This window comes from Heptranchias perlo, chromosome 11 (genome assembly GCF_035084215.1).
Source record: "Heptranchias perlo isolate sHepPer1 chromosome 11, sHepPer1.hap1, whole genome shotgun sequence".
Classification (NCBI taxonomy): domain Eukaryota; kingdom Metazoa; phylum Chordata; class Chondrichthyes; order Hexanchiformes; family Hexanchidae; genus Heptranchias; species Heptranchias perlo.
Genome location: NC_090335.1, coordinates 43,065,839 through 43,079,575, shown reverse-complemented (window position 1 = coordinate 43,079,575; position 13,737 = coordinate 43,065,839). Strand labels below are relative to the sequence as shown.

At 39.0% G+C, this 13,737-nt stretch overlaps 1 protein-coding gene across 2 annotated transcripts in view; it reads left to right on the top strand.

The window, feature by feature from the left end:
- Window positions 1–13,737, top strand: part of LOC137327254 (uncharacterized protein CXorf38-like) — a 75,454-nt gene that overhangs the window by 29,648 nt on the left and 32,069 nt on the right. For both annotated transcript variants that reach the window (XM_067992883.1, XM_067992882.1), the window contains 4 exons: window positions 1,740–1,889; window positions 4,224–4,403; window positions 5,288–5,459; window positions 12,667–12,742. In XM_067992883.1, coding sequence (XP_067848984.1) covers window positions 1,740–1,889; window positions 4,224–4,403; window positions 5,288–5,459; window positions 12,667–12,704 — 540 coding nt within the window. In that variant the 3' untranslated portion in view covers window positions 12,705–12,742. The remainder of the gene's footprint in view (window positions 1–1,739; window positions 1,890–4,223; window positions 4,404–5,287; window positions 5,460–12,666; window positions 12,743–13,737) is intronic.

Here is a 13,737-nt window from a genome sequence, read left to right as displayed (position 1 = left end):
CCTCTGTTCTAATGAAAACAGCCCCAGTTTTTCAAATCTTTCTTTGTATTTGTATTACCTCATTCCAGGCAGCATCCCAGTGAATCTGCGCTGTACCCTTTTTATAATCTCAACCTCCTTTCTATAATGCAGCGCTGCAAAACTGCACTCAGTATTCCGACTGTGGTCTTACTAAGGTTTTATAATGATTCACCATTATATCTCGACTTTTAAACTTTTATAGTCTATAACCTCTTGCCATAAAATACAGTATTCCATTAGCTATCTTTATGTTCTTATCCACTTGAGGAGCTGCTTTTAATGTCCTGTGAACCTGAACCCTAACCCCTCTGCTCTCCCACATCATCCAGCTTCTCCCATTCAAAGCATAATTCTTACTTTTTTTTAACAAAACATGCCACATCACATTAGCTGACGTTGAATTCCATCTGCCACTTTTTTGCCCATTCCACCACCTTATCAGTATCTCCTTGCAGCTTTCTTTGGTCCTCAGAATTATTTTATACCTCCTATTTTAGTATTATCTGCAAATTTGAACACCACTCTCTCTAGCCTTTTATCTAAATCATTGATACACACAGTGAAAAAAGCAGTCCCAGAACAGATTCCTGTGGGACACTGCTACCCACTGCTGACCGCTCTGAGAAACTGTCCTTAACTCCTACTCTCTGTTTCCTCCCATCTGACCAGGTTTTAATCCAGTTTGCTACCCTCCCTTAATTCCATGATCTTAAATCATCTCCAGTAGTCTCCTGTGTTGTGCCTTGTTAAAAGCTTTCTGAAAATCCATGTAGACCACATCTACTGCGTTTCCTCCATGCACCATATCTGTCACCTCCTGAAAGAATGCTTATCAGGTTCGTCAAACATGATCTTCCTTTCTGAAATCCGTGTTGGCTGCTTCTAATTTATTTTCTCTTCATCCTGACATTTATTGATTTCATCTTTTTAATTTGAAAATTCCAAAATTTTCCCTATCACAGAAGATAAATGAACCAGCCTTTAATTACCCATGTTAGCTCTTTCTCTCTTTTTGAAGATAGGAATTGCTTCGGTCACTCTGCAGTCCTCTGGCACATATCCACTCAATAGAACCTTGAAGTATAATTTCTAGGACCTCTGTATTCTCCCCGCAGAATCCTTAGATGTATCCCATCAGGTCATAAGAAATAGCAGCAGGAGTAGGCCGTACGACCCCTTGAGCCTGCTCTGGCATTCAACAAGATCAGGGTTGATCTTCTATCTCAGCTCCACTTTCCCGATTCCGGTCCTAACACTTTGTCTTCTTTTAGTTTAACTAACTTCTCTAATACTTTCCTTTTGATTATTATGATATTTCTCATCCCACTTTTAAATAATTCAGGATTTACCTTCTCCACAATGTCCTTTTTTGTAAACACTGAAGTAAAGTACTCGTTAAGTATCCCTGCCAATTTCTACTAATTCACTGTCCCCTCTTAGGGGTCCCTTCTCCTACTTAACAATTCTGTTTCTACTGATATATTTGTAGAGTGATGATCTGCACTTGAATATCTAAAAATGAGTCTCATGCATTTTATGATATACACTACTATTTCTTCAAGTATTGTTCACTCAAATTTAGATCTAAAATTCACCCCGATTTAAAAGTCTAGTTATGTCATTGATTGTGAACTTTATGTAGCTGGAGGCACATTGGTGTGTTCTATCGGATGCAGAAACACTGAATGTTCATTTGTGATTCTGATGTTTATGTCCAGGTCATTAAATGTCGCAATGATCTGATGCATTCTGTTGAAATGAGTGTGTCTGCAGAATGGTTAGATAACCATAGACAGAAGATCCTTGTACTTCTACAGGAATTTCAACACATCCCTGAAGCAAAAACAGCAAGCAAAATGATACAAGAGGTAACTAATATAAATACTTTTTGTGAAACATTTTTTTTTGTTTTTGTAACAATTATTGTAATATTACTTTAAGATTACTTATAAAGCCAGTGCCTGCCATAATGGCTGAACCTCAGAACCACGTTTGCTTCAAGCATCTGAGTTGTAAAGTGAAGAAAAATACAAAGGACAATTAATTTGTAAAAATTATTAGTTGATCTCTTGTGGCATGGCCCAGTGATAAAGAATGAGTAAATAAACAATAGATAGATTTGTGTTCTTGCATACCTCAGTACAAAAATAAATTTGTGTATGCAACCTAAATAAATAAATGTGTGTTGCACACTTATTGCAGTTAAATGAATCTACATGTTTGCCACCTGTTTGTGGCACTGATTACAAAATAATTAGAAATAATAAATGAGCATGAGAAACATGCATAATATGTTACATATATTCTATTTATATATAATGTATACAAATTAAAAATACGTAATTATAGAAATTTATACAACTATATGCATATTAAAATGTATCAATTATAAATACATATAATTGCATTTATAAATCCTGCAATTGTAAATATAAGTCATTTTGCTTTTAAAAAGTTTTGTGCCAGTGCAAATGAACAAATATATGATTGTAGAACCCTTATTTCCATTTTGATTGGTCAGTGCTAACCGTGTAGCACATCAGCCACGTGGTTAACAGTAGCCAATTGGATTGCCAAAATCAAAACTAGACGGTTGCCATGGGATATTCCAGCAATGTTGCAAAATCGCTCAGCTACTGGTTCTGTAAACACCCACTATGACTCTGAGCATCCAATCCAATGCTCTAGCATCAGCTTGCCTCCCAATTGTTCGCTTCATGTTTCTGGTCTATCCCAGTGGCCCAGCCTGCCTCCAGGTGTTCAGATACGGAAATCACTAAAAGCTAGTGCACAGGTACAAAACGTAATCAAAAAGATTAATGGAATGTTGGCCTTTATCTCAAAGGGGCTGGAATACAAAAGGGAGAAAGTTATGTTTCAGTTGTATAGAACCTTGGTCAGACCCAATCTGGAGTATTGCGTTCAGTTCTGGGCACCGCACCTCAGGAAGGATATATTGGCCTTGGAGGGGGTACAGCGCAGATTTACAGGGTTAAACTATGAGGACAGGTTGCGTAAATGGGGTTCCGTAAGGCTCAGTACTAGGTCCCTTGCTTTTTGTGGTATATATTAATGATTTAGACTTAAATGTAGGGAGCATGATTAAGAAGTTTGCAGATGATACAAAAATTGGCTATGTGGTTGATAGTGAGGAGGAAAGCTGTAGACTGCAGGAAGATATCAATGGGCAGAAAAGTGGTAAATGGAATTCAATCCAGAGAAGTGTGAGGTAATGCATTTGGGGAGGGCAAACAAGGCAAGGGAGTACACAATAAATGGGAGAATACTGAGAGGTGTAGAGGAAGCGAGGCACCTTGGAGTGCATGCCCACAGATCCCTGAAGGTAGCAGGACAGGTAGATAAGATGGTTAAAAAGGCACATGGAATACTTTCCTTTATTAGCCGAGGCACAGAATATAAGAGCAGGGAGATTATGCTAGAACTGTATAAAACACTAGTTAGGCCACAGCTTGAGTACTGCGTACAGTTCTGGTCACCACATTACAGGAAAGATGTGAATGCACCAGAGAGGGTACAGAAGAGATTTATGAGGATGTTGCCAGGACTGGAGAATTTTAGCTATGGGGAAAGATTGGATAGCTGGGGTTGTTTTCTTTGGAACAGAGGAGGCTGAAGCGGGATTAAATAAAATTGAGGGGGTAGATAGAGTGGATAGGAAGGACCTATTTCCCTTAGCAGAGAGGTCAATAACCAGGGGGCATAGATTTAAAGTAATTGGTAGAAGGATTAGAGGGGAGTTGAGGAGAAATTTTTTCACCCAGAGGGTAGTAGGGGTCTGGAACTCACTGTCTGAAAGGGTGGTAGAGGGAGAAACCCTCAACTCATTTTAAAAAGTACATGGATATGCACTTGAAGTGCCGCAACCTACAAGGCTATGGACCAAGTGCTAGAAAGTGGGATTAGGTTGGAGAGCTCTTTTCCAGACGGCACAGACATGATGGCTGAATGGCCTCCTTCTATGCCGTAAATTTCTGTGATTCTATGAAATGTGGCTGACTTTTCTGCAAGGTCAAATATCAACTTGCTTTTAGATCTCTGCTTGTGCCATTTTGAACTGCATGTTCACAATATGATTAATACTAAAGATTAAGTGTGCACAACATAATGTGTACTAATGGAAAATAACAGTTATGTTTAGTGTCATGCATAATTTGAGACAGATTCTGCTGTTGGACCAATAGATTACATCATCCAACTGGCAAGTTCAGATAACAGGAACTGATGCAATGGATACTGCATTGGAGGTTACAGATGAGGAGATCAATGCTGGCGAGATCTTCGTTGTTGAATTAGAACTGATTAGAGAATGGGTGCAGGAGCTGTGTCTCGCACTGGAGGAACAAGAGGCTTTCCCTGCACAGGTAGAGTAATTTTACATTCATGGTTTTAAAGAAATGATCCTAGCAATACCAAGTTGTTAACAAAAATATTATTTTATTTGCGGATGTCTGAGTGCATCAGCTCAGATCTATATGATGGGGTAGAGTTTCCGCTTGTTTACGCCAGTAATATCTGAGCAATCTGAGCGGAATCGGCCGAACCAGCGCAAAAGATCTGGGAATTTTAAAGGTAAGTTGTGAGTTATGCCCAAAACCACTTACTTTAGGAATTTCTGCAATGTTTTCCGCTGGTTTAAAATTCAATCAGGCCCCGCCCACAAAACTGGTCACGCCCCCAGGTCGACATTGCGTATTTCCGCTGATTGCGCAGAATGGGGAAGGCTCTTCAAATTGCGCATGTTTTCTTAGGCGAACAGGCACCAGTAGGCATGTTTTAAAAGTATTTACATATCAAAAAAATATTTAATTTACTAAGAAACTGACTAGTGTACACCAATGGTTCAGTATAGTTTTTTTAAGTAATTTTCAGTGATTTAAAATTTACAGGTGCAGGACCAGCACTTACTAAAAATGCTTATTTTTTGTGATAAACCAATTTTCAGCTGTACTAATAAAACTGCACTAGGTTACCACTCTTAATACATCAATGAATTCTTTTTAATGCAAAGAAGAAAAAAATGATTACATTCTATTTTGCTGCCCAATTGCATTGATTCATGGAAGATTTTACATTTGTGATTACACAAATGCATTTTAGCAGAAACTTGAAATGTAACCTAACATGCACAATTTCGAGTGCATTTTGGGCACAATTTCCCGATTGCGTCCAAAGCGGAAACTCTACACAAATAGATTTACGTTGATGATTACTGTATCTAATCATTTATTGTTTTGTTCTTTTCAAGCACTTGAACAGTTTGAATATGTTCAAAGAATTTTTGAAACAAAATAAAGAGCTTGAAAGTGTGCTCCACAAGGAGCTGCAGCAGTTATATACTCTTGAGAAAATGCTGAAAAGTGGCATGGAGTCTGTGAACGATCAAGATGGAGGGAAATGGAATCCGGAGGAAAAAGAAGGTAACATTAGCAAAGGCATAGTGTTTATTTTCTTCACTCTTTTGCTCTCTAGTTCGGTATAATTAAAAAGTGGTTCCTGTACATGTATTCTGTATACATTCTTCAAATATAAACCCAGATAGTGTGTGTTGGCAGGCTGTTCAACTATGGAGGGCATTACACCGGAGGTTGATTCACATCTCATCCAACATCCACACTTGTGCACTTTCTGGTAGTAGATTGCTGAATAATGATCAGTAGTGGGAACCCTGGCTAAGAACAGATATCTCCACACAGACCAGGAATTATATTTGGAATCTTCTTGATCTGTACAGCTTAATACCACATCATGCATAGCATTTACTCACTGAACCACTGGGGAGTTGTTTCTAACAGCTGTAACAACTAAGTAAAACAAAAGTATTCACTCATTCCAGGTAAGTTCTGTAATCCCTGAGGCTGTTTTGTGTCAATTCTGGTAATCAGGACCTCTAGTGCTCTGCAATACCAGGATTGAAGGAACTACTGCATAACGTTTAGCAAGGAATTTCTTCCCCACCCCACCCTTTTCCCATTTTTTTCTACATTTTGGTTGTGGCTGTGCCTTGCTCCACATTTGGCTCCAGCTCAGTGTACTTGTGATCAATATAGTTGGCAAGCAAAGAGTGAGAGCCAAATACTGGACAAGTAGGGGATTTCTGAAAAAGGACTAGAACTGAGATAAAATGGCACAGCAGCTCACCCATGGCTTCTGTGAAGAATGAGTGACATATTAGGAGATATTTTTTATTTCTAACAGCCATTAATTGAGTGATTATAGGATAAAATGTAAACATTATCTTGTATAGGTTGTTTAGCAAGTGGAACATATTTCTCTTATCTGAAATTCATGTCCTAGAAATTAATGGTGATATGCATCCATAATATCTAATATTCACTGGCAATATAGCAACTTTGGGATAAGATCCATTACAATGATTCTGGTGTTTGGCACTCAACGTGGCCTTGTGTTTCTGCACCAATGCCTTGGGTGAATCTGCATCCTCTGTCCTTTGGTGGCTGGGTGCCTTCTATAGCCCAGACAGCCTGCTGCAGAATCTACATTCTCTTGCCACAGAAACAGAAAATGCTGGAAACACTCAGCAGGTCAGGCAGCATCTGTGCAGGGAAAAGATAAAACATTTTGCGTATGGACTCTTCATCAGATCTGGAAGAGATTACAACTGAATAGCGTTTAAAAAGGAACAGAATGGATGAAGGGAAAAAATAACACAACCATACACATAGGAACAGGAGTAGGCCATTTAGCCCCTCGAGCCTGTTCAGCCATTCAATGAGATCGTGGCTGATCCATATGCGAACTTCACCCACCCGCCTTGGCTCCATGTCCCTTTAATACCCTTGGCTAGCAAAAATCTATCGATCTCAGATTTAAAATTATTAATTGGGCTAGAATCTACTGCTTTTTGTGGGAGAGACTTCCACATTTCTACCACCCTTTGTGTGAAGAAATGTTTCCTAACTTCTCTCCTGAATGGCCTGGCTCTGATTTTAAGTTTATGTCCCCATGTCCTAGACTCCCCCACCAGCATAAAAAGTTTCTCTCTCTCTCTCTAACCTATCAGTGCCTTTCAAAATCCTGAAAATCTCAATCAAATCACCCCTTAACCTTCTTTATTTCCGGGAGTACAAGCCTGGTTTATGTAATCTCTCCTCACAATCTAACCCTTGGAGCCGTGGTAACATTTTGGTGAATTTGCGCTGCACTCCTTCTAAGGCCAATATATCCTTTCTACGGTGTGGTATCCAGAACTGTACACAGTACTCCTGATGTGGTTTCACCAGAGCTTTGTATAGCTGTAGCAAAACTTCCTCCCCTTTATATTCTAGCCCTTTAGTTATAAAAGCTAACATTCCATTCGCCTTTTTGATTTTTTTTTGTACCTGACTGCTACATTTTAGTGATCTGTGTACATGGACCCCTAAATCTTTTCAGACCTTCACTGTTCCTAGCTTTTCACCATTTTAAAATACCGGAATCTATCCTATGCTGAAATTCATCTGCCACAGTTTTGCCCACTCAATCTATCAATGTCTCTTTGTAATTTTATGCTCCCGTCTACACTACTTACTATGACACCAATCTTTGTGTCATCCGCAAACTTGGATATATGGCTCTCTATGGTGTTATCTAAGTCATTAATAAATATAGTAAACAGTTGAGGCCCTGGCACAGATCCTTGTGTGACATCACTTCCTTCCAATTCGAGTACATGCCCATTATCCCTACTCTCTGTCTTCTACCGCCTAACCAATCTCCTAGCCAGGTCAATAATTTGCCTTCAATTCCATGAGCTTTAATTTTAGCTATTAGTCTCTTATATGGAACCGTATCAAATGCCTTCTGGAAGTCCATATAAACTACGTCCATAGACATTCTCCTGTCCACTACTTTAGCTACTTCCTCAAAAAAATTCAATTGGGTTCGTTGGACATGACTTACCCTTTATAAATCCATGTTCTCTCTAATCAGCTCAAATTTCTCTAAGTGCTCGATCACTTTCCTTAATAGATTCCAATAGCTTCCCCACAACAGATGTTAGACTAACAGGTCTGTAATTTCCTGGTTTCTCTCTCTTACCTTTCTTAGATTAAGGACTTACATTTGCAATTTTCCAATCTAAAGGGACAGTTCCTGAATCGAGAGAGCTTTGGAAGATTATAGCTGAAGCATCCACAATTTCCTCACCTACTTCCTTTAAAACCTGGGGTAGAAACCATCTGGTCATGGGGATTTGTCAGTCTTTAGTGTCATTATCTTTTCTAATACTTTTTCTTGTTTACGTTAACTTTAGTGAGTTCCAATCCTTGATTCATTATTGGTTTCCCTGGAATGTCAGGTATATTATTCTCTTCCTCTACTGTGAAGACTGACACAAAGTAATTATTCAACAAGTCTGCCATTTCCTTATTTTCATTTATATTACGTGCATCTGTTTTTAAAGAGCCCACATTATCCTTGACTAACCTTTTTCTTCGAATATAATTGTAAAAACTTTTTGTGTCAACCTCGTAAGATTCTTTTCATATTCCCTTTTTGCAACTCTTCCTTTGCTGTTCTTTATATCTTTCCCAGTACCCTGTATCTACACTATTCTTTGCACTTTTGTATGCTTTTTCCTTTAGTTTTATGTTATCTCTCACCTTTTTTATCGACCATGTTTTTTTTAATTTGGTAAGTAGAGCTCTTGCCCCTTAAGGATATAAACTGGTGCTGTATTAAGACAAATTATTTTTGCACACCTCCCACTGTTCATCTGTAGTTTTACCCGATAACAGTTTTGACCAGTTTGCTGTCGCCAGTCTCTGTCTCATCCTGTTAAAGATAGCCTTACCAAAATCTAGACTCCTAGTAACTGTGTTAAGTTTCTCCTTTTCAAACCTAACATTAAATTCGATCATATTATGATCACTGTTTGATAAATGTACCCTTACGGTTAGATTATTAACTAAGTCTGGCTCATTACTCATTACTAAATCGAGTGTGGCCTGCCATTTTTTTGGTTCCAGAACATATTGTTCCAGAAAACTATCTTGAATGCACTCAAGAAATTCACTATCTTTCTGACTTGAGCTACTCTGCTCTTCCCAATCTCTGAAAATTTAAGTCTCCCATTAAAACAACTTTGTTTTTGCTACAAACCTCTCTATGGAATTACCCTGTAAAGTGTTCAAGTGGAAAACAGAAGATGGTTAAATGGTAGACATGATATTAGCATTAGATAATAGGAGCCATGATGCGAGAAATCAAAGAAATAAAAGACATATATGAGTCACAGAGTGTGTGTGAATAACTAAAGGGGTGGGGATAGGCAGGTAGAAAGGGAAGCATGAAAACTAGCAAAATCGAGCAGGATCCAGTAGTCCACAGCCTGGGAGAGAAAAATTCAGATCATCACCAAGGGTGCAGACGACCTCACCAGCACAGTGTTTCCATGGGGGATGGGAAGTCCCCACCCCAAACATCAATCCATTCCTTCCCCAGAAACACCGGTACATCCATCCCTCACTGCCAGCACTACCGGCCAGCAAGAAATGGGAGCTATAGTTAAGGGCGGAAGTTATTAAAGTCAATGCTAAGGCCAGAGGGCTGCAAAATACCTAGCAGAAAGACACAGTGGTGTTCCTTGAGCTTGTGTTGAGCTTCATTGGAAAAGTGTAGAAGGCCAAAGATAAAGAGGTCAGAGTGGGAGTAGGAAGGAGAATTGAAATGACAAATGACAGGAAAGTGCAGGGTGTCCAATCTTTTTGTCTTTGTGGGCCTCAAAGATGTGTAACATGGAGGCTTCGGGACCACACACACACACACACTTTAATTCACATATATCTGATGCTGACAGTAATGGCCCAGAATTTCTTGGAGACTTGTGTGGCATTGGGTTCATTTTACATCATAAAAGTCTCGGGACTAAGTGAACTACGCCATTATTTACACAGCACCATAATTTATTGGGACTTTTGCACAACTCCAGCAATACCCTCACCGAAACTGTGCAAAATTTATTATCGTAGCTCTGCCCCTCAATCAAGCCAATGTTGATTGCAAATTTCATGGCTACAGCAAGAAAACTGGGGGCCACTTGGACTGAAAAATAATGGCGCTGGTGAATTTAAATTCATGAGTTCAAAATAATTGATTAAAGTAAACTTAAAATCTTTGCTTTTTCTTGATATTTTTAATTCTTGGCTAAAACCCATGAAAACACTTCTTCATCATTGCGTGTTAGGTTTAGTGTATGTTGTGTGCATGAAGTGCCTTTACATGCCATTGATGAAAGTCAGAGTGGGGGAGAAATTCGTTTATCTAATTTTCGAGTGCAAAATGGTCAGTGTGCTGAATTGGGTCTTGGGCCTCATCAGAATCATTGCGGTGAGCTGCGGGTGCCTGTCGGGCCTCCTTTGATAGCTCACAGGTTTCCTCTGCATCATTTTGGGTCAGCTGGGAAGTCAGCCGTGGCCTTCAGGTAGGTTCCTGGGCTTCGATTACCAAGGTTTGAGGGCCACAGTGGCCCTATAGCTTCTGTTTCAACACCCCTGCTCGATTCCATTTGGGAATTTAACCATTCAGGGTATATTTTCATTCTTTGTTCTTTTTCCCACAATGTATGTACATAAATGTGAATTAATCATTGCTGTCCACTTCTTCCATCTAAGTTTGATAATGCAATGGTAGATACCTCTTGGCTATATAGTTGATTTTACAAAATATCACTGAAGATGCTGGTGGAGGCATCTACCGTGGGGTACCCATGTTCTGACATTTCTGGGTTGTATATTGGAGTTACGAGCCAATGTTTTTAGACTGTTACTGAAATATCTCAATAACCGGCTTTACAGATGGTTATCCCATGCAAACATTACAGCCACAAGGAGACATGTGCTGATCATCATTATTGGGCATTCAGATGTAGGATTTTTGGGCATTACATACATTCTGCTTACTGACGGAGTGTAAAGGGAAATATTCTGATTGGATGACCAGCATTGGGATGGGTGCGGGGTAATTTGATAGGGAGAGGAGGGGACAGGTTTGAAAATCACATTAGGCCTTGTACCTACTCTGTGCTGGGATTATGCAGCCCAGTTTTTTTAATATACAATTGCTGCGCAATGATCGCTAGAGGCTGTCACTGCTGCCATTTGACAGCCTCAGTGAGGCTTCAAAAAGTATGTAAATGAGGGTAGCATTCTCTACCCAGCATTTTGTGTGGTTTGGCCCAGAAATGTAATGTCATCACTGAAGGTCTGTAAGAAATGGCTATGTTTGCTGTCAGAATTTCTTTCAAGGTGTACTTAGCTCATCTGTGAGTGAATGTGTGATACTACTTTTTGGGTTGATTTTGTTGTATTGTTTTTTGGATTCAGTTTATTTTTGATTTATTTTCTGTTTTTTTAACCTAACATTGAAGAAAATTTAAATCTGAATTTAAGTGCCCTAAACTGATAGGACAGATGGTCCTTTGGAATTCCTCTTGCAATCAGAGCTAGAGGACGAGGAGGCATTCAACAGGAATGCACATAGACCAGCCCTCCTGCATGGAATTGGTTTGCTCTGACCTGCCCTACCCAAGGAAGTCGGTCGATACACCCAGCCACTGTTGGGCATTTGTGAGGCGATTTGTCTTTGCTGTTTACATTTCATTAAAAAAGCAGTTTTGGAACTTTGCTGCCTCTTACAGTCTGATCTTCAAACTTCATCCATGAATACAGACCTTGTTTTTTTTTTAAAGTGTCTCATAACTTGCTCCTGTCATCCTAGATATCATTCTAGTGAATGTGCATTCTGCCTGTGGGCGTGAAGGTCACGACTGCCTTGAACTTTTACACAGTTGCCTCCTTTCAAGCTGCCTCAGATGAATGCAAAAAAAGTAACCACCATTTTAGATTAAATCCTTTGAAGACAGCACTTGCTTTTTTTGGGTGATATCTGCCAGATCAGCCAGTCTGCAACACACTGATGTGTACATCAGATCATTGATGTCTTTACCAGAGCTAATGACATGATCACTTTTCCAATCGAAAGCCACCACAAGGCTCTGTACTTTTTCAGGAGTTAATTGGCTCATTAATAGAACCACGTGACTGTAGAAGCTCTTTCTACTAATGTTATGGTTTTTATGAATAGAAAAGGGTTCCATCAAGGTGCACAAGAAGTTCTTAAAAGGATATTATCCATAGGTGGTTTTCTCTCAGATAGTTGGGGATTGTACTGTTTGCGAGTAGAGACATTATTTTATTGTGAAAATGAGAAAGATTACAAAAGGGAATTGGTGATTTTGCATTCCCAGTGGGGAGCCTCGTTCACCTAGAGTTCATTTCAGAAATTCTGGCGAACACAGTGCATCATTTTCAGACCATTTATATAATGGTCAAATTTGAAAAATTACCCCATTGCATTGAATAACTTACCATTACAGTCTTGACCTGTATTGTTTATAGTTTAAATATGATCCTTTTCCTGTTTTAATTTGCAATGTCAGTTTTACAGTAACATGTGGGATTAGTCATGACTGTTTCAAAAGCTGGGCAGTTCAATTTAAGTGTCTTGTTGAAGACTGAAGGATGACAAAAGCAGACTGCACTGAATTTTCATGCAGAAAGAAACATGTTTTTAGAAAGAACATTTAAATTTTTACAATTTAGATTTTTGATTTCTTCATAATTCTAGCTGATGTGACCTTGGACCATGGAGGGAAGATTCAATGAACTGAAGTCAAAATTGATACAGTCTGTCCTTTAAAAATGTAAGTTTGTCAACTAATAATATAAATTTTTTTTAAAAAAAACTTATCAACTTCATGGTGATTGTTTGTCTAAGGAAAAGTATCTTTAATGTGTTACGGTTCTTAGAAATGTTGCTGGTACACATCACTAGAACCATCATTAACTACCCATTAATGGGAGAAAGGATTAATGCCTTAAGCTGAAAAATGTTTCTGTACCAAACTTTTATTTTTTTATTGGGCAATCCAGTGCTGTACTTTAGAGCAAATCTTTGTCTCCAGAACAATAATAGGTAATGCTGGAGTAGGAGTATTGCCAATATCTTTCAATTTCATATCTTCTCTTTTGTTAAGTGGTGTCGTACATTCAGCTACCTTCAGTCTCATATATGTAGTTTCTTTCACATCCAATTTGGACTCTAGCCAGATAGACTCCTGTAGAACAGTTTGCACATTCCTCCCATAGCATTGGGCCAGGGGTTTTTCTAAGTTGTCATGAACAGAATCTATGGCACCCATCTAAGTTCTTCCACCGTTTGATTCCAGTAGTACTTAGGGATTACAATATGGAAATAGCCCATTTGGCCCAACCAGTCTGTGTTGGTGTTTATCCTCCACATATACTAGATAAACAGCATCTTGAAGATGGTGACTATTTTTTAATCCTTTTGGTTATGTAATTCCTTTTAAGCAATACCCAGATAGTGGCTAAGGCCACTTGGCTGCTGACAATGGTGGAGTTTCCTTCCATCAAACAGAGCAAAGGTTGGTGTCTCTGCTTTTTTATAAATTAATTCCTATAACCTGATGAGCAATAGCTCAGGTAAAGAAGCATGGAGGAATGATCGGAAGTTGAAATCTCTGATGATCGGAGGAAGGCAGTACATTTTGTCCTCTAAACCATGGCTACCAGAATTTGTATTGGACAGTGACGATATATACCTGAACCCATTTATAACCTTCTCTGCTCTAAGGAGAACAAAACCAGTTTCTCTAGTCTCTCCACATAACTGAAG